The sequence below is a fragment of the Gobio gobio genome, assembly GCF_949357685.1.
Source record: "Gobio gobio genome assembly, chromosome: 16".
Taxonomy (NCBI): Eukaryota; Metazoa; Chordata; class Actinopteri; order Cypriniformes; family Gobionidae; genus Gobio; species Gobio gobio.
The window spans coordinates 31,216,329-31,238,132 of record NC_137109.1 but is presented as its reverse complement, the minus strand read 5'-3'; the positions used below and the strand labels follow the sequence as shown (position 1 = coordinate 31,238,132).

Genomic DNA, 21,804 nt, shown 5'->3' with positions numbered 1-21,804 from the left:
GGTTTAACTGCTGTTACCGCTCTCATTTTTGTTGTGTGTTTTGTTATTGAGAGGAAAGCGTGCAGCACATATATTCATATAAATGTGGATAGTGTCGGGATGTTTGTTAAAAGTATAATCACTGCAAAGGTATTTCCAACTTTTTAGAAAACGAACTTCGCTATGAGCATATCAGGGCCTTGAATCATGTTCAGCACGAGTGTGTTCACGAGCAAGTTGCGGCCACTGGTGTCACCAATGGTATCTGAATTGTGAAATCTTTGAGAGGAAATAATTTGCCCTCACAGATCGCGTGAATTCTTATTTGCCAAATAATATTAAATGTGACCGCACCTGTCATGGTTGCCAAGTCTGCGGTTTTCCCATGGAGTTTGGGCTACTTTTACTGTTGCAGCGAGTTTTCCCTGTGGGTTAAAGGTTTTACATATTTCATAAATTATATTTGACTGAAATGCTTGTATTGAAATATATTACATTCTACCAATGATTTTTTTTCATTTTTTATTCTTATATAGCACAATTTAATACAACCCGAGGAGCCAAACTGCTTTACAATTACAAACAACATAAATACATCAATACAATGTACATAAAACCAAGATACAAAATGCACAAAACCACCTTCAAAAGAGATACAGTTGCAGTCAAAACCTCTACATAACTGTTCTTGCATAGCGTTTAACAGATGTGATTTTAACCTAAATTTGAAAGTATTTGGCTGATCTAATAGCGAGGGGGAGATCATTCCAAAGTTTTAGACCCATTTGGGAGAAAGCTCTGTCACCCTTATGTTTGTATTTTGTCCTACTAACACATATTAGATGGTAATTCTCTGATCTCAAGGATGGGGGGAGTAAATTGTCCTAGATGTTAAGTTTTGTGAAGGAGGGGCACTTTTAGGGAGCCTTTGAGCTGTGTTTATGATTACTACAATGTAGTAGTTTTCAATTTGCATAACAGTGACTGTAAAATACGTATTTTAGGTATGGGAGAGGCATATTTTGTTCAGCTCATCTGTCCACCAAGACTTGATTTGTGAATTTGCCATTAAGATTCTTGATAACATTAAGTTATTTCACACACAAATTTACATTTAACATTCTTTCATAATTTACTCATCCTTCCATACCTGTATGACTTACTTGCTTTTGCAGAATAGGCTAAAAAAGAAGATATTTTGAAGAATGTTTTGGGAAACACTTCACAATATGTCCATTTGTTAACATGAATTAACTGTTAAATATATTCTAAGGCATTTATTAATCTTAGCTCATGTTTTATTAAAACATTTTTTTTATCAAAAGTATATGTTAATACTATTGAATAAACCTAAACTAATATTTGTTTTCTTATTAACTAACATTAACAACGATTAATAAACACTGCAACAAATGTATTGCTCATTGGACCCCGTTGACTTCTATATGGGAACAAATACTATGGAAGTCAGTGGGGTCCATCAACTGTTTGGTTAACGTCATTCTTCCAAATATCGTCCTTTGTGTTCAGCAGAGGAAAGAAATTCATACATGTTTGTAATAACTTGAGGGTGAGTAAATGATGACAGAATTAAACAATTTGGGTGAATTATCCCTTCGGTGCATTAACTTACTGTCGTTAACAAGTGGGACCTTGATGTCAAGCGTTACCATGTTTTGTACAAAATAACATTAGACCCTACACTGACCTTCATTGACAGAAACGCACAAAAAAAACTTAAAACTACAGAAAAATATGCTAGATCAGTGATTGGAAAGGGGAAAAAAATATATCTTTACTTTTTCGAGGTAAGAAATGGAAGACGCTGATAGATGCTAATACAACAGGCAGGCTGGTGCCAATCATGTGATTGTATGACGCCATCTAGTGGATGTCTTTTTTATTTTTTATAAATAAATAGGTTTGATTTGAATGTTTTATTACTATTATTATTATTATTTATTTGCTGTTGCAATTTCCAATGACAAAAAAGCAATGACATTTCGATAAATAGTTTTAATATTACATTTATTGTATAATGCGTATTGTATAACACCTTAAGAGTTATACAACAAATCTCTCAAAAGAAAAATCACTGATACAAGCCCCTAGTTTACACCAGGGATTACAAATTATAAAATACTCTGGCAAAGGCTGCTTTAAATCCAAACACATCAATATATGACAATAAAATAATTAGTGACAAAAAAGAAAGAAAGAATACAGAAATACTACGCATCAGAGTCCACTTATCATTTAAAAACAAACAAGCAATCATTATTTGCCATTGACTGGAAAATATTTGCTTCTCAAGCAATTTCTTTACAAAAACAAAGGATATAATCTTGATTATTGAGTTTGGTTATATAGATTACTCCAATCAAAGACTTTCTTTATAGCTCTTCCTCCAACTGATTTGAGGGCGATATGAGCGACCTTCTCCTTGTTTTTGAGACTATTAGTGAAGAATAAAGTCACTCAACATGTGCACATGCACTATCCCAAAGCAACACCACAGATTCTGCCAATGTCACATACACTAATAAACAGAATGGTTAAAATTTGACATTGTCAGACTTGTTAGCACATGTTACTGAGACGTACAGAAGCAGCAACAGTTCTGAAAGCATTTGTAAGTTATTTTCAAGTCCTTAATCCTGAGGATGGAACATCAAGAGTGCATCTTAAACATGAAACACATCAGATGCAACAATCAGTAACGTTTCTATTACTTAAATTACTAAAGTAAATTAAAATAAAATCCTATTCTGATTTGAATCCCTTTCATAAATATGTCTCTCTGAATCACTGCGGTCTCATGAGAAACATAATTTAGGCCTCTTTCAATCTCCGCTTAAGAACCTTTTTGTACCTAATAAAAGAGCCCTAAAAATCTTTCCTCCAAAAGTTCCCAGATTTACATTTCTTCAAACAAGACACGGTTTTTCTTTCAGTACATCAGTACATCTTTAGGCATACTGCATTCAAAACAGGGTCGAAAGCAAATCACCCACCTGTTAGTAACTGGTTTTCAATATGGCAAATTGACAGTAATCTTCAGAGCAGTGCACAACAGATAAAATCTGAAAAATGTCAAATAAAATAAAAATTAACAGTGCGGGTGGGTGCATTTTAACCCTTGTTTGACTTCTTCCAGCTATTAGGAGCTAGAAAAATATAAGACAAAAACAATGGCACAATCACCAGAGTGTGTGTGTGGGGGGTGATATATTAAGCCCATTTAACTGTTACGTCACATTACAGTTTTAACATTCCTCGGAATGTGGCACTAAAACAGAAGGAAAAAAAATTAAGAAACATAAATCTCACAGTCCTCCTTAACCAAATATCTGAAACAGATTAAGGCCCAACACAAGGCACAAGCACACAGAAATAATCCATTATGATTGACACAAAGAGGTTTGGAGAGCTGTACTGATCAACCAGATGGCTAAAACCTTCACAACACCTCCCACAACGGCCCTGGTGCCCATGACAAGCCTGAAACTGCTGTTTGGTTGAGAATATTGTATGCCACCATTCAAAAGTTTAGGGCTGGTAAGATTTTTTATGTTTTTTTAATGTCTCACCAAGGCTGCATGTATTTGATTTAAAAATTAGTAAAACAGTAATATTGTGTTTTCCTATTGATTATATTTTCAAATGTATTTTATTCCTGTGATGGCAAAAGCTGAATTTTCAGCATCATTACTCCAGTCTTCAGTATCACATGATCCTTCAGAAATCATTCTAATATGCTGATCTGCTGCTCAAGAAATATTTATTCTTTTTCGTAATAATAATAAAAATATGTTGAAAACAGATGTCTGTTCAGTCTTTTTGTCTTGTGCGTTGTTAAGCATTCTTGCTAAATAAAACTATTTATTTATTTAAAAAACTGCTAGAATTCCTTTTTCTCAGAAACAAGATTTAATACTACAAATGAAACAAGCACAACTAGCAGGTCATGGGGAAAAAAAGAAATGTATTCTATGTCATTAGTATTGCAATATTAATGTAAACCCTCATCAGTTACTGAGAATAATATTATTTCTGATTCTACTAAAACGTATGGCCGGAATTGTGAGCTTTTGAGGCTGTAGTCATAAGCGTTTCATTCATGCATAATCAATGAGCTCCTATTCAGTCATCAGACACATGGGCCAACTGTTTCCCTCTCTTCCACAAATGTGAGCTGCACATTAAAAAATCCTGGCCGAGGCCCAGTACTACTGGAAACATCTCAAATGTATTTCAACAATACTAGCTGAAAGATTTGGCATCCACTCTGATGATGTTAAATAAGCGATCAGCGTGAACCAATAAACAGCTGTTCTGTGTAGAATGAGTCCTTAATTCTTTGGTGCTTGACTAAATAGGAATTAGTTCAACGACTAATTCAATAGTTGAACAGCCACCAGGACAAGTCATCGTATTTCTAACCAACCCATATCATAGCTGTCCGATGCATAATCCAAGCACAAGATCTTGCGTGTGGATTATGATCAGAAAAAAAGTTTACATTTTGGCCGAGAGCAAACAAATCTCTCTCAGATGAATCAAAGTATACAGTTTTTTTCCCTGTGGTGCATGCATGTGATGAGATCAGCGATATGGGCATATAATGCATCTCTGTCCTAGCTCTGAGAGAAGTATTCTAGTACAATGCGTAGGTGACCCAGTCTGTCCTTTAGGGAAGTCAAAGACAGAACGGTGGTCTGATAGGCTGGATCTAACTGCAGCACTGACAGCAGCCACCAGCACCAGGCCGGTCCATTGGCAGACGCCTAAAATGCACAAAAACACATTCTAGTCAGGAAGTTACTATTCAAATTCAAGATTGGTGGTTTTGCTAATAAACACAATATTCTGTGTGCTCTGACCTGAATTTCGTCCTCTTTCTCGGGCATGATGCCGTACTGCCGGCTGATCTGCTCCTGAATGCGGCTGTTCAGACGGTGGTACCACTCCCTCGCCTGCTGATACACGCTGTCATGGAGAAGCTGCAGTAATTCAAGCTCGCCGCCTTCCACCTAAACACAAACAAGCAGAAGTTTTAATGTCGTACTGATGATAACACAAATGCTTGTGAAATCATAATGTAGATGGGTTAGAAAAGACTTTGAATATGTTGACTAACAGGCAGTTAATCACATGCTCCTCTTCCTAATGTTTGCTGAATACACTTGCAATTAGCGCTAAATAACATAAGTATTTACTTGATAATAAATTTGCAGTGCTAACAAAAGGTTTCATATTTACTGACATTATAAGCAATCTATCAGACAAACAGGCTCAGGCTTGTGATAGTGGTAATAACCCTCCTCATGAATCTTTAATGCATGCTTTTCATTTAATGTTCATGACACCTTATTTAGGTGGTTGAGACTTGGGGTGCCGTGGGAATCACAGGGCACCTCACGATACGATACAATACATTGCTCACGAACGATACAGATGATATCACGATACAGAAATTCTGCGATAATTAATATATTGCTATACAATGTTCGTAGTATTACCCGTGTACTTTACTTTTACCAGGCAGTTCTTGCATATTGCGTACTCTTTGTCAATTTTGTTTGTCGCATTAATGGTATAAAAGCCGAAGTGGGTCCAGACGTGGACGTGGCTGGGCCATCTATTATTTTACTCACACTGCTGTCTACCATCCATTCTTGGGCTAGTTAACTTATGTTCATGCTTCCCTCATTGATGTGTTAAGCGTCACCTTGAGAAGCCATGAAGTAGCAATGCTGGGAGTAGGAAAATCTATTTTGAGTGCCTTATTTTATTCATTAAAATATTGATATTTGGCGGCAGCATATCGATTCTCGTATCGCACGGAGAAGGAAGTTAAGATTTGACTAAACTAACTGAAATCACAATAGTTACTAAATAGATTACATAGAATTTCTGATGTTTCAGTGATACGGACCCATGAGCGCAATTTCATCCGCATGATTGTTGTATTATCTGGTTAAAAGGTAAATGGGCCGTTTCCACGACAACGGAGTTTTGGGGGCCTGAAAATGCAAGCATTTGAAAACGGGTTTCAAAGTGCAAGGTTTCGGAAACGATACCTTTATCGTCTCCATGGAAACAACAAAAACGCAAATCTGTGAAAATGGTGACGTCATGCGCAAGCATGTTACGTGTTTACCCATGCGTATTACTTGTTCGCTGGGTGTTTTTTTGACAAAGCTTTAACTACTGGCCTGGCATGTATAATACAGCCTTTATAGTCATTTTCGCACAATTTGTGTAAATGGGGATCATTTTGACAATGTTGTCGTCTGTTTTTAGTACATCGTTGTCTTGTTAACATTCCCTTAATTTCTGAATATTTGCCATACAGTCTTTGGGCAAGATTTACTTACAGCTTGTATCAGCGCAAACCCTCCTTTGGCGTAAAAAAAAAAACTGTCAGGATTTACTAAAGACACGTAGTGAAAAATTAGCACAGGGAAAAGGCGTGGACAGGGTTATTTTAGTTGCTGAATGTATTGCATATGCATTTGTAGGAGTTTCCCTTTCAGATGCAAAATTTATGGGAGGAGAGTATTTAAATGAATCATGCAAGGTGTTTTAATAAGGTTTGCTAGTCAATTTACTGTTATTTGCACCATTATGTAACACCCAAAAAATACATGTCTTAGACCAGACGCTAGTTTGCACTGCTCTTGTTAGATTGCATTATGGAAATGATCCGGCTGCGTCTGTGTTCTTTTATTTGCACGTCGTCAGTAGATCACAAGAAGAACTTTCCACTCACATCTGCATTAAATCTAGCCCTTAATGTGCTTTAAAGGGGTTAGTTCACCCAACAATTTAAATTCTGTCATTAATTACTCACCCACATGTCATTTCAAACCCATAGGATTTCCATTCATCTTCGAAGCACAAATGAAGATCTTTTTGGCGAAAACGGAGAGCTTTCTGTCCCTCTGTTGACCGCTATGCAACTACCATTTTGAAGCTTCAAAAAGTTCATAAAGAGATCGTAAAACTAATCCATATGAATTAAGCAATTTAGTCCAAATTTTCATACGCGAGTCGATTACTTAATATGATGAACAGATTTAATTTAGGCTTTTATTCACACATAAACATTGACAAGCGAACATAAAATGAAGCTCAATCGAACCTGCTTGACGTGGGAGAACCAACTATTGGGAAGTTCAAACATACTGCTTAACTCACGAGAACAAGCCTCATTGGTTCTTGCGAAAGCTCAAATGTGCTGCGTAACTCAAGAGAATGAACCTCATTGGTTCTCGCATGTCAAGCGAACATGATTGAGTTTTTCCGTTTACCACAACTGATGTGTGATTTGATGAATGTTTGTATGTGAATAAAAGCCTAAATTCAATCTGTTCAACATATCAAGTGATCTTGTCTCTTCAGAAAATTTGGACTAAAACGCTCAATTCATTTGGATTAGTTTTACAATCTCTTTATGAACTTTTTGAAGCGTCAAAGTGTTAGTTGCTTAGCTGCCAATGGAGGGACAGAAAGCTCTCAGTTTTCAAGATCTTCATTTGTGTTCCCGAAAATGAGCAAAAGTCTCACGGGTTTAGAACAACAGTAATTAACAGTAATTAATAACAGAATTTTATTTTTTCATTTTCATTAAAGGCTTCTTCCAATGTGCCATTTTCTTGGACCTAGATCTGAAATTAGAGTTATGGCAATCTGTAACCACTGACCTTATGGTCCTCCAGGTACTCAATATCAGCAGTGTGGTAGCCATCTCTCTGTCCTCTCCTGAGCACTCGGAAACGACTTCCTCCCACTGTATCCACATAGGAGCGACCATCAGGAAGCAAATCCAGTTCCAAAATATCCAACATGCAGCCATAATCTGCAAAGCTGTGAAAGGGTATCAAAACAATTAAAACAAACAGACAGACAGAGTTGAGCTGCCTAATATTTTTGTGGAAACATTGTATTCATTATTCTTTGAAGAATAGAAAATTCAAGAGAGCAGCATTTATTTAAAATAGAACGTTTTTACTGTCACCTTTGATCAATTGAATGCATCAATGCTGAATAAAATAATGTATACAAATAAAAATCTCACTGACCCCAAACTTTTAAACGGTAGTGTGTTCAATGTATATGTATATAATTTGAGAATTAATAAGGCCTAAATTAAGTTTCTTAAACTCAGTAAGGGTGCAGAAGCTAGCATGACCTTAAATGACAGATGTTAGCTGCATAATGTTTTATTTGTATACCCTTTGCCATGCTCATAGCTGCACATGCCAAACTTTTTGGTGCCCGTCTCCATACATCTGCGCATCATCAGACGGTAGCGAGGCTCAAAGATGTGCAGCGGGCAAGGGATGCCAGGGTACGCCACCGTGCACACAAAGATCGGGATGTCCTTGGTCAAACTGGAGATCAAATATGGTCAATTAATAAATAATTCTGCTTTTGCATAACTTCACACAATATCAAACGCCTTCTGGACTGTTAAAGCCTCTCTGATAAAATGTTAAGACTTCTAGACACCATTTTATACATTTTACAGATACTGGAGCTCTTCCAGATCTCAGCAGCATGGGAAATTCCCTTAATAGAAACTCATTTGCACTATATAGGCGTTATCATTGAGAGGGGCACTCACTTTGAGAGCTCTGCCATCTCTGCCTCATGCACCTGTTTCCTCTCTGCCAACTGCTGGGGGAAGAGGCGGGACATAACCTCCTGCAGCAGCACTGTAGGGTTATACTTCCTGTTCTTAAAATACTGGGAATAGAAGTAATGCGGTGAGACTTGAACTGCTAAGTAATATGATTTGCTATGTTTCATTTGTTTATTTACTTTCTGAAAACGCAATGTGATTTACTTGAATTAGAAAAATCAGGCTACTAGGTCTGCTTTAATTCATGTTATTCTCTAGGTGAAAAGCTAAACATTTAACTGTAAAATAAAGTTACATAAACTAAAATAATACAATGCATTTTTTAGATATTATATAAAATTATATAAAATGATATGCTTCAAAATACATGTAATTATTGTAACAGTCTGTAGTACCTCCTGCAGTGGTTGTTTGCAGAGTGGACAGCGTAGATTGTGATCCAGACTTCTCTCAATGCAGTTCTTGCAGAAAGTGTGTCCACAGGGTGTTGTCACCGGCTCATAGAATAACCTTTAATCCATTGATCATGACAGTTGAGCACAGATAAGAGGTGGGAAGTTAACAAACACATCTATTTATGCACAACTTACAGGGAGTGCAGAATTATTAGGCACGTTGATTTTCTGATCATATTTTTTTTCCAGGCACATTTGACCAATTCCAAACCACAGTAATCCTAATACCTACTATTGATTTAGTATTTGATAATGTATAAGTGATATATAATTGTTCATGAAGGCTGGAAATGAAAATCACCTTATATTCAGGTGTGCAGAATTATTAGGCATGTTTTCTTTTACAGATAAATGAGCCAAAAAAGAGATTTAACTCAGACTGAAAAGTCAAAAAGTATTAAATGCCCATGAGAAGGATGCAATACTAATGCAATACTAGACATTGCAGTTAAGGCATGACCATTGGACAGTGAAATGCTCGGTGGGTCAGCAGGATCTGACAAAAACAGGTGGTGAAGAAAAGACACCTGTTAACTGCAAAAGAATTAAGAATTAAGGTGAAGAATTAAGGGTGAAACCTTTTTCACCATTTTCCAGAGCTGCAACCTACCTGGAGTCTCCAGAAGTGCAAGGTGTCAGGATCTCAGAGACTTCAGTTAGGTAAAGAATCCTAAAAAATGACCCCCACTAGATAAGAATCACAAGCTGAAGTGTTGTAAAATACATGAAGAAGGTTTTTTTATAGGCTTTATGGACAGATAGGTTGAGAATGACTCTTGAAGGACCAGTACCACATCCTCTAGTACCACTGTTTGAAGAATTCATCTTCCAGAATCTGGCAGTACGTTTTGGGAGTTCATTTTTAGTCCATCTCTGCAAAACGGACTTCAGGATGGACTAAAATGAACTCCCAAAACGTACTGCCAGATTCTGGAAGATGAATTCTTCAAACAGTGGTACTAGAGGATGTGGTGCTGGTCCTTCAAGAGTCACTCTCAACCTATAAAACCTATAAAGCCTATAAAAAAGCAGGCTTCATGTATTTTACAACACTTCAGCTTATGATTCTTATTTAGTGGGGGTCATTTTTTAGGATTCTTTACCTAACTGAAGTCTCTGAGATCCTGACACCTTGCACTTCTGGAGACTCCAGGTAGGTTGCAGCTTTGGAAAATGGTGGCGCTGGAGACTAAAGGGTTCCTGATGGTTTCACCCTTAATTCTTCACCTTAATTCTTAATTCTTTTGCGGTTAACAGGTGTCTTTTCTTCACCACCTGTTTTTGTCAGATCCTGCTGACCCAACGAGCATTTCACTGTCCAATGGTCACGCCTTAACTGCAATGTCTAGTATTGCATTAGTATTGCATCCTTCTCATGGGCATTTAATACTTTTTGACTTTTCAGTCTGAGTTAAATCTCTTTTTTGGCTCAATTTATCTGTAAAAGAAAACATGCCTAATAATTCTGCACACCTGAATATAAGGTGTTTTTCATTTCCAGCCTTCATGAACAATTATATATCACTTATACATTATTAAATACTAAATCAATAGCAGTTATTAGGATTACTGTGGTTTGGAATTGGTCAAATGTGCCTGGAAAAAAAATATGATCAGAAAATCAACGTGCCTAATAATTCTGCACTCTCTGTATAGTGACATAAGCTCTTCTGGTCTTCTGGAATACTAGATTGTTAAAATCCCTGTTAAGACATCTAGAAATTTGAACCATCTGGTTTTATCCCATTTCATTAAGAAGAGGATCACTTTGCAGTAATATATCAATTGATAATAATACCTTAGATAAGGAATAATTAACAGATAAGGCTGTTTAATTATTACAAATAATAATGCATTATTTCCTGCAGCCCAGAGTCAATTATTCCATGTACATTATGGCCACCATGTCTCAAAACATTATTCAATGTTTTATTTCAAGACATTTCTCAGATTTTTATCCTTTAAACAAACATTTCTTACGCATCTCTAATAGCGAAGATGTAAATTTAACCGCTTCAAGAACAGTGACATAACTGAGAAACATCATGTAGCTTTTCAGTTGCAAAACTATTTTACTGATAAAGATGCAGGGCAACGCTGACGTTGTGTGCGTGTGTGTGCGTGCAAGCGTGTTCATGTTTTTAAGTGCCTCCTGTAATCTAACATTTAAATACTATATCAAAGGAAGTGTCTGGTACAGGACATAAGGCCAGTGAAAAAGGACACACTATAAATCCCCACTGACCTGATGCAGAGAGGGCACTCAAAATCAGTCACTGTCAGAACGCTGAGGCAGGACTCTCTGTCCACACTGCAAACACCTAAAGAATCAAACAAACAAAGTTGTATATGATAATTGATATATGAATAATAATCATTTGAATAATAACATAAATGTATGAGCCATTATGTTTGCCTGTTACTAATGAACAAAGAACTTCCAAAACCAAAATTAATCTTGAATATCAAAATGAATATCATATGTTTAATATGACAATTAACTATTGATATTTTATTAAATTGTTGTACACTTATGCAATAAATCACTCAAGGATTATACTGTACTCGAGAAGTGTTATACTGTATATATAGCTTGGCTAATGTGCTATGTTACTTATGAATATAATTAAGTTTTTAAGTGTCAAACCAGTCTCACACAATTTGCGGAAAATAACACCTACATACATTATTATGTATTCTTTACTTAATGCATAAAAAGTGAAAAAGTGACAATAATTTAAATTGTATGAAGCAAAGCAGCTAAACATAATTTGTTCAGCATTTTGGACTGGAACCATTTAAAAAAACACACTTAAATTATTATTAAATTATCTTTAATACAAAAACAATGTTTTAATCATTTCTAGATGGTGCATATATACATGTGAATGCCTTTAAAAAAAAAAATCATGAGCAGTAAGATATCTTCACCTATGTTCTGTTTCTCCTCTCTCTTCATCATCAGTTCCTCATCATCCTCCGCAGTGGGGAGGAAGGACACGGCCTGACACAGGCTCAGGCAGCACTCGCCGCTGGTGCCAAGCTTCACTTTAGTTGCATTCTTGGACAGAACAGAAAAAGACCCTGAGAGTGAGCATATAGCTCACATCACATATAACTCACATTTATTTTTTTTGCCATATCAACATCAAAGTCTATTTTCATGAGAAAAAAAGATATATATTTAAGAAAACATTACAATAACAACTATATCAGATCTTTCAGTTTGATATTTGTTGCTCACATTAACAATGTTACACAACAGCATAAGAGCTGTGCGCACACCTCACCTGCCCAGCATCACTTTGACCTTCGGCATTGTTGAGCGTGTAGCGCTGACTATCTGTGCACGAGGGGCTTACAGAGCTGGTGATAGGACAGGGATCTTGCAAATACTCAGACACGACATGCAGGATCCGTGGAACTTCTTCCGGTACAGGCATGCCCTCTGCTTCCAAGATCTGCATCATATAAAACATTTATTCGTGTTTTTAAGCGAAACTTGCTTCATATATGGATGTTTTGGATCTCAATCGTTTGGTTCTGACTCTCTCCAGAAAAGTCAATTGTTCATCAATCTTTTAGGAAATTTCTGAAAGACCCACCTTCTTAATCTGGTTTTTCGCAGGGGCAAAGTCAGGCTGCTGCTTCAGGCAGCGGTAGAACTGGATGAGGGCTTCAGTCTGTCTGCCCATTTCAAAAAGAACATTCCCTTTACGAAAGAACCCCTAAAAACACAGAATTTAAACACAAATTTAGCACAAATAATCCTATTCAATTTATTAAATATAATTTAGCAAAAATCCTCAGGAATAAAATGTAAATCTCCCCCATTTTACATAATAAATATAATCAAAACATAGTTACATAACATGTACACTACATTTTAAAAATAAGTTTTTTTAATGTCTGAAGTCTCTTATGCTCACCAAGGCTGCATTTATTTGATCCAAGAATACAGTAAAAACTGTAATATTTTGAAATATTATTACAATTTAAAATAACCGTTTTTTTGGTAAAATAACCATTACCGTTGGAGTAATGAATTTTCAGCATCATTACTCCAGTCTTCAGTCACATGATCCTTCAGAAATAATTCTAATATGCCGATTTGCTGCTCAAGAAACATTTTCTTATTATTATCAATGCTGAAAACAGTTGTGCTGACAATTTTTAAGGATTCTTTGATTAATTTTAAAAAAAACAGTCTATTTGAAATATAATTATTTTGTAATGTTATAAATGTATTTACTGTCACTTTTGATCGATGTAATGCATTCTTGCTGAAGAAAAATAGTAATAAATCCATTTTAAAAAGTATTATCAAATATTAACTTAATTAGTAATATATTAAGTATTAGTTAAAATGTGCAGCAAGATAGTGGGGAACGACTAAGGACCATTACACAAATTTATGAACATAGGGTGACTAGGAAGATGTTACCCACCCATTGTTAACTGAATTTCAACTGCTTCCTTCAGGCCGGAGATTTAAACTCCCTTTGTGCAAATCAAATAAATATAATAATTCCTTTAAACCTGCTGCAATCAGGTTTTAAATGATTTATTATAAATGTGTGTTATTTGATGTGTGTTGTGTTGCTGTATGTGTATGTATACTGCTGTCTACACAAAGAATTGCCTTCAAGGACAATAATAAAGTTAAGTTAACTTTGAAAGGTACTAGTGTATGCCAGTATATTGCTGGGGGAATAATGCCAAATCCAACAATGTGCTCTGTCCATACCAACAGAGATGACATAACTATGAAATTGTGTCAGTCATTTCTGTAATACCACACCATGAGACTGCACATACATTTTAGAGATCTAGAGAGAGTATGCCGAATAATAAATATGTATAATAACTTGATACAGATTTTCAGAATGCAGAATTCAGATGTCAACACCATCCCTAAACAACACTAATCAAACAAAAGTCGTGTCCCTAGAAAATATATAATAATGAGTACAGTCAGCAAAGATGGTCCTCACCTCAGTCCAATTGGGTCGCACACAGCACAGGTCATCCAGGTCACGGAGGGCATCAGAAAAGCGACGGAGGCCCATGCAGGCCTCAGCCCGCCACACTTTCAGACTCACGTCATCAGGAGCTGTAGATGCATGAAAAGATAGTCAGTATGATCCTCAGTCTCATTTCAGACATAGATTTGAGGCTTTTAACAGTTTGGAGTGTTTTAAATGTTAATAACCTAAATGGACATCTTTAATTTCTGAACAGCAGTACTCTGCATAAACTTTTCTCCCACCTTCAGGGAACATTGTGTTTTAGTGCACATCTAACATCTGTACCACTTGAATGGCATGAGAACTATTAGCACAAGGCGAAAAAAGATGGAAATAAAAACTGTCTAATGCATAAATAATGGAGTTCACCTGCTACAAGATAAACGGCGTGATGACTCCGATCGTTTGAATATTCCTATTTAATAATTGTTTAATCGATGTCATCCTCAATAAACCCGTCTCCGGCCTGACGGCTCCGATCTTTCGAATATTGCAATTTAATAATTGTTTAATCAATACCGCATCCTCAATAAACCCGTCTCTGGCTTGTTGCCTCCGATCTTTTGAATATTCCGATCTAATATGACAGATGAATCTAATATTAATCGATCAATCGATCATCCGATCTATTATGATCCTGTAAAGTTGCCAGAATAATAATCATACACTGTTGTTAATTGGCCAGAGGAGAACTGGCACCCCGACTGAGCCTGGTTTCTCCCAAGGTTTATTTTTCTCCATTAGGCCACCTGATGGGGTTTTGGTTTCCTTGCCACTGTCGCCTTTGGCTTGGCTTGCTCAGTTGGGGACACTACATTTTTCAACTAAATATCCAAATAAAACAAATTAGTAAACTAAATTAACCATATAAACTTAATTACTGATCTAATTACTAATCTAATGACCACATTGTTACTGTATGATAATTAAAATGATCTAGATGACATAATTTTCACCGGAGCGGCTGTACGGACGAATAAAATTCTGTTGCATTTTTTTCCTGTTTAACACTGTGAAGCTGCTTTGAAACATTCTCCATTGTAAAAAGCGCTATATAAATAAAGTTGACTTGACAAGATAAACAAAGGAAGGGGTGTATACACATTAGAGATTAATCAAATTCAATTACAAAGAGATCTGACAGTGATCGGAAATCCATTGTATAAAGAGGGACAGAAATGCAAGTTGCTTAATTATATATGTGCACACAGACCGATGAAATAACCTGTTACGATACAACAAACCAGATTATGTCATAGGATCCCTGATTACACAAGAGGGAAAGTATATGTGGGGCAGAACGCTGAACGTACAGGAAACTGCCTCTAATTGGATTCAAAGAGTTGAAACGATCTAGCTTTTGCCTCAGAGGGTTTATGTTACTGACAGATAATTGCAGTCATTCAGTGGCCGTAAAAGAATATGTATAATTCACTAAAAGATACTGTTGCTGTTAATAGTAATGCTATATCTATAAGAGAAGAGCCTTACAATATTATCAAACTGCACTATAGCTCATTATGTCGGGATACATTAATCACACCGGCTTCTCCACAACTACAATCATGCATCTTACAATATGCTCTATAATGTCTCCTTTGTGTATTGTGTACCTAGGGGAACTTGTTATTTCACCAGTGTGTGCCCTAGAGATGCTTTTGTGGCCTTATTTACCCTTGTTAGTGACATCAGCCACTCACAACATGTTTCAACCCATTTTCACTGGTACTCATTAACCCTTTAGGAGACCTGAGCTTATGAAATCACTGTTGCTTGCAACAAGCATGGTTCTCCGCTCACAAGTGTGTGAGTAGGTGGATCACAAAGACAATATCTAACAGTCTTCAACTAGCCCACGCTGTGTTAAAATGCTGCAATCTAGGGCAAATATTTCTAGAAACAACAGATTTCAAACTCCTGCTGCATATGGCTTTCATTATCTCAGCCTACCTGTGTTTATAGGCTGATCTGATTCTAAACATGCATTTAGTACATTAATTGCATCATCTCTGTGATGCACTTTCCACAGTGATGACCAGAACTGTCATGATTCATATACCATTTCCAGTTGCTTGAACATTTATCCTCATTTAATTCGAATCGTCATATGTCTGGAGGTTTTTAATAGCATTGAATGAATTCCTTTTTCATTAGTGAATATGAGGTGCACAAACTCATTGGTCTAATTCAGCAGAATAAGGTGTGCTGCTGTCATTGCATAAATGTCCTATAAAAGGCAAGTGCCGGCAAGTATTATGAGTTACAAATATCCTGTACAGCAAGAAAAGCAAATGTCAATATTTGCTTTAATTTGTTGTATAAAATCTAGTGAGCTTCCCATCTAGACTGCACAACCTACATTCCATGTCACAGAGCACTTATTAGGCACAAACAAATTATGTTATGCACCAAAATTGCAGTTCTCGCAAAAAGTGGTTGAACTTTTTATGGGTGGTTTAAACGCAGTGAATTAATTCATCCTAACTATACATTCAACAAAAATATTAGAACAAATTACCTTTAATTAATTCTGTCATATGAACAACCACTCTGATAAAAGTATCGTGCAACAATAACAGTTTTGGTTTATTTTGAGCCACACATGACGTTAATAGGTAACTAGCGGTTGGGTAAGTGAATCAGATTATTTCAGTAACCTAACTCCCAAGTGTGTTGGTTTACTCAATTGAACCAGTTTCTGAAAAGAGTCGGCTCTTAAGAACGATTCGTTCGAATACACAGTCGCGCTGAACCCAAGCGCCGTAAAGCAACTAAACATCATAAAAATCATTAAGTTGCTGTGTTTATTCAAATATAACCAGTGTTTAATTTAAAAAAACGAACCGAGCATCTGCATGTTCAGTTGTCATAACCAAAACGGAACACGAAACATTCCCTGTTACACAATAAACATCATGTTGCATAAGGTAATTTGCCTCGTAAACAGGGTTTGCGTTCTTACCCATCTCGATCCCTTCGTCCGCGATACGCAGCGCTTCAGTAAACTCGCTCGTTTTCAGCTTCTCCTGAATGTGACACTTCATCTTCGTCTCTTCTGGGCAACATTTCTCAATGACGCTGAAGAGTAACACATTGTTTTTGATGTTTTTCGCATCTCTCTGTTTTAATCGTTCTTTGCACGTGGGGCATCGCGAGGGCAGGAAAGCGCCCATGCATCTCCTGCAGAACGAGTGACCGCAGCTCATGGTCACGGGCTCGCACATGAGGAACAGGCAGATCGGACACTCCAGCAGATCCATACTGGACTCTTTCATCCGTTGACAGCTTCCTCCTGAAAGTTGAACAGCTGACAAAAGTTACAGAGCTCGATTCGTGAGCATGAAATGTGGCATGATCAAAAGTTAAACGACACGGGTAGTGTAGCAGCTCGCCCTATCTCATTTCAAGACCACTGCTTTTATAAGCTTCCAAAGGCCGATGGCAGTTTCTGCGAAATTGAGCCAGGTGTGCCAAGAGCATGCTTTAGGATTCCCTCTCCAACTTACGTTTATATATGACAATAGATTTAATATGTATGATTATCCGTTGTCAATCATATCTGTCTTTGTTGTGAGAGTAACGTTTCCCTTGTTGTGAATGATGAATTGGTTCACTCCGCTTCAGACCGATCAGTGTGGCTTTGCTGACTCCTCCGAACTCCATCAACGCAGCCCAAGGACCAAATAAAAAGCAACCGATTGATCTCTATTGTCCAGTTTTTTTTTATTTCGCTAGACCAACATCTTTCTCTTGCGTCTAGCCCGCATTATACTGGGTTCTCTTCTGACACCATTACATAAATAAAAAACACGTGACGCGTGGCGGTGCTTCCCATTGGCTCCCCCGCTCCGCTTTCCACCCTGTTGTGAAACAGCGAACGCCGCGTTTCATAACAGGGAATCTCGCGCACTAATTCAATGACAAACGCCTATAAAGCAAATTGTGCCGCTATGGACATATTTGTGCTCAATAATTGCTTTTCCTTTGTGTATTTCAGCATTTGCCGCACGTAGGAAGAGGTTTTGCTTTAGATATTGAACTGCATGCAGTCGCTTACCGATATCTTGCATTCTAAGCCACTGAAAACATTACAAACCCCGAGGACTAACAGTGTTAATATTTCTTAAACATGTATCTCACAAACATTACCTTTGCAAACCCTGTCTTACTAAGTTACATACATCTTTGTATACTTGCTGTATTTGTGTATTTATGGACTGGTGAGTAAAAACCTGAATTTAATAGCCCAAAACATGGAAAGAGCATATTAGTATGACACTACAAATACAGAGGCATTGTAATTACCAACTAAAGATACAAATATCCATTTGGTTAAGATATGCATCACTCGTTAGACTAAAATGCACTTACGCAAGATTGCATAAGTGGTGAAGGTTGTATAAGTTTGCATTTCCTCCAACCAATCAGCATCATATAAAGGTGTGACACTGAGAATGGCTAAATCATATAACATCACATGACACAACATTGTCTGGCTGAAGAGCAGGTTATTACTCAGCAGTTTGACAAGCTTTTTTTTTCCTTTATCATTATCATTCCATAATATACATGTCAACGTCCAACAACAGTTTATGTAATCTGGCTTGAAATACTGTTTGTAGTCTGTTTTATTCATGTGAAAACAACACAAAAAGCAGTGAGCGATGTGAAAAAAAAAGACCAGTAGATGTTTATTATTTTGCACATACAGTTCTATTTCAGTGGCTGTGTTAAATACTAAAAATGTCTGTATGTGTTTGTGGTCTGCTGAGTTTTGTAACAAAGTTGAAGAACTGGCATTTCCTGAATAACAATAATAACACATTACATTCATTCGACAGCTCAAGTCATCTCATCAATAATACTGCACATTGCAGCATCATTGTCCCACACTTTGTCCTTCTTACAAGGCACGTTCTTGTCCGTTTGTGCAACCATGCAACTAACACCCGTCACATCTACATCCATAGGCTCGGTTTTCAGTCTCGGGGCTCCAGCTGACCCCACGCCACCAGCCTCTCCCGCGCTGGAACTGTTCGGTTGCAGCAAATCATCTGGAAGCGAAGCAAGACACCCCTGGATCATCTCCACCACCCGCTCCAGATGCTTCTGGAAACGCTCAGCTGTCTCCAGCCTCTGTCTCTTCTGAACCTCCATCATGACCCGAAGCGTCTCCCTGGCCTGGTGAGGACGGTACTCGTTGATGAGGTGATGCATGTGGACAAACAGGAGTTTCAAGTCCTCCATCTTCTCCTCTCGCTTAATGCTGCCAGGGCTTTTGATGAGGATGTCCAGAAGGTCCAGAAAGTTGACTAGGATGGACATATTTAGCTTCTTCAGCTCTCTCTTGTGGTCAAACTGCATAGGGTGGAGGCGCTCGATGCCCTGGCTCTCTAATGGTCGAATAATGATGTCATCACATTGAAAATGATTGCCAAACATCATGTAACTGTCTCGAATAGGAGGAGGGGGTTTGGGGGCCAGTCCCTTTCGCACGTTCTCATCCGTGTACTCCTTGATGTACTGCATTGGAGGCGGTGGAAGAGCACTGACCTGCTGTGGCTCCCCCATCTTGTAAAACTAGTCGGAAAAGGGATAAAACAATCACATTTATTTTTTAAATAGACTAGTAGCAATATTCATTTATTTGTATTATTATTTATTAACTCTCTGGCTCTCTCTGGGATGTAATCTACAAACAAAACAACATTATTATAAACAAAATTCTAGATATATTAGTATATTATATTATAGTCAAAAAACAACATATTGGAGGGCTTCGGAAATGCAGTAAAAAGAACCATACACATTTTATCGAACAATACTGGTTAAGAAACAGCTAATAGCTTACAAGCTAAATGCTACAGTTCACCGAATAAATTATATAGAGAATCGCAAAGCGGGACTCATTGCTGTAGTAATCAACAACAAAAATACATACCGAAACTCCTGGCTTTATTGAACAAAAACAGTCTCGCTAAGTAAACATAAGCAAAGCGATCAAGTCCTCTTGCATGTCTCGATTTTCGATTTCTTCATGTCTAAACATAAATGGATTGCATTGGTACACAGTCCTCTAGCAACGAGGTATTTCATTGGCCAAAAGCAGATTAGGGCGTGTCCAAAGTAGAGCGAATTTAGTGACATCGTAGCTCGAATCTTTAATATATGAGATATTTAGGCTTTAGGTTATATGAGAACTCGATACAATTAATTAACTAATAATGTTAATGTTCATAGTGACCCATGGCCATGACACATTTATTTTGTGAGGGTTTTTTTCTTCTTCTAATGAGCCGTTTGTGTGATACAACCATATTGACACCCCTGGCAAAACAAATGTGCCACAAACTGAGGACACTTTTGAAAATTCTCAACATTTATAAATATATTTAACCCTGAAAGATCGATATATAGGTGGGGGGAAAACAGTATACATGTTGTTGGAGGTCTCTAATGCAGAAATAAATGGTTTTTGACATTTTAGTACGTTTTTAGGGAAATATTAAAACGTTGGGCCTGTTGGGTAGCAGGATTTCAGTGGTTTTACTCACTGTCTGAACAAATGTAGAACATCTAAAGGTTTATTTGCAGGGTGTTGGCTACTGCTTATGTAGTCAGAGATGGACATAAATACATCAAAGTAGGCTATATTTAAAATAAAAGTAGGCTACTAAATACTGTGTAAATTTGATTTAAATACAGAATACTGTGTGGGAAAACATATTTTGTAGTATTTTGAAAATATAGAAAATACACATGAAATTGGCCATCCAATGAAGTAGACTAACACTATTAAGGCCTGTTCACACTAATTAGACTTAGGGTGTACTCACAGGAAGTGATCTGATCTGTGTTTTGATTGTCGTGATTGCCTCGGGGTGCACATACAGAAAGATGCCTAAGCGTGCAAGTAGGCCTAATGAATTTGAGTTCTATTTCACGGCATACTGCACTTTTATACTCTTTTTAATACCAAGCACATCTCGCTCTTTATCACTCATTTATCCATGTTTGTATTGCTCTAACATGTCAATAACTCCAGCCCACTAAAAGCTCCACAGATATATTTGCATACCACGATATACTGTTTATAAACTATACAGAAAAAGGTAAATAAAATTACACTTAATAAAACCTAACATAAAACCAAAATCTGATAATAATAAAAAAAAATTAAACACTATCAAGACTGACTGGCTTGCTCTAATATCCAGTGCTAGTGCTAATGGTTTGTTCCCCTTGCTAGTGCTCTTTTTTCCTTCATGTTAACTAATGGCAAATCTGAATCCATTTTAACCTTAATCTACAAGGAAAATCGACATTGAAATCACCTTGATGTCAAATTTATTGTAAATATGAGTTTCCTGAAATTAAACATAAATGTCTTTGTCATAATTACTTGAAACTCAGAGATTATTTTTATAGTTGGAGTTTCTCATTTGGGAGTGCCATAAACTAGAAAACAGTTGCTGCTGTGACAGGTATGTTTTGTTTAGTTTTTTTCCACCTAAGCAAGATCACCTTGTTTTAATGTTAAAGTAGTGCATATAGTAGTGCAATAACCATTTCAGGCATTTTGTATGTTTTATACACAGCAAAACAGCATGTTCTTTACTGAAATCATCAGAGTCCAGAATCATCAACAAGCTGACTATATAGATAGCTCTGTGAATGTTTATATGGTTTTCAA

At 36.9% G+C, this 21,804-nt stretch overlaps 2 protein-coding genes across 2 annotated transcripts; both read right to left on the bottom strand.

The window, feature by feature from the left end:
• Positions 1 to 1,976: 1,976 nt before the first annotated feature.
• Positions 1,977 to 17,973, bottom strand: lonrf4 (LON peptidase N-terminal domain and ring finger 4). The gene is made up of 12 exons (XM_079839526.1): positions 17,074 to 17,973; positions 14,079 to 14,197; positions 12,690 to 12,812; positions 12,375 to 12,545; positions 12,016 to 12,145; positions 11,330 to 11,405; positions 9,025 to 9,139; positions 8,612 to 8,733; positions 8,220 to 8,378; positions 7,689 to 7,851; positions 4,863 to 5,012; positions 1,977 to 4,766 (listed from the first exon to the last, which is right to left on the bottom strand). Exons 1-12 carry the CDS (start codon positions 17,384 to 17,386, stop codon positions 4,617 to 4,619), a joined length of 1,791 nt encoding a protein of 596 aa, XP_079695652.1. The 5' UTR covers positions 17,387 to 17,973; the 3' UTR covers positions 1,977 to 4,616.
• med7 (mediator complex subunit 7) lies at positions 17,819 to 20,164 on the bottom strand. The gene is made up of 2 exons (XM_079839527.1): positions 20,053 to 20,164; positions 17,819 to 19,691 (listed from the first exon to the last, which is right to left on the bottom strand). Exon 2 carries the CDS (start codon positions 19,680 to 19,682, stop codon positions 18,954 to 18,956), a length of 729 nt encoding a protein of 242 aa, XP_079695653.1. The 5' UTR covers positions 19,683 to 19,691; positions 20,053 to 20,164; the 3' UTR covers positions 17,819 to 18,953.
• Positions 20,165 to 21,804: the final 1,640 nt, after the last annotated feature.

Bases quoted from the DNA above. Each gene is read 5' to 3' on its own strand.
- lonrf4 (XM_079839526.1), bottom strand. From the start codon at position 17,386: ATGAAAGAGTCCAGTATGGATCTGCTGGAGTGTCCGATCTGCCTGTTC. The intron at 9,140-11,329 runs GTCAGTGGGGAT...AATGGATTAAAG, and splicing joins GAGTGCCCTCTCTGCATCAG to GTTATTCTATGAGCCGGTGA. The intron at 8,734-9,024 runs GTACTACAGACT...TTCTATTCCCAG, and splicing joins GCAAACAACCACTGCAGGAG to TATTTTAAGAACAGGAAGTA.
- med7 (XM_079839527.1), bottom strand. From the start codon at position 19,682: ATGGGGGAGCCACAGCAGGTCAGTGCTCTTCCACCGCCTCCAATGCAG.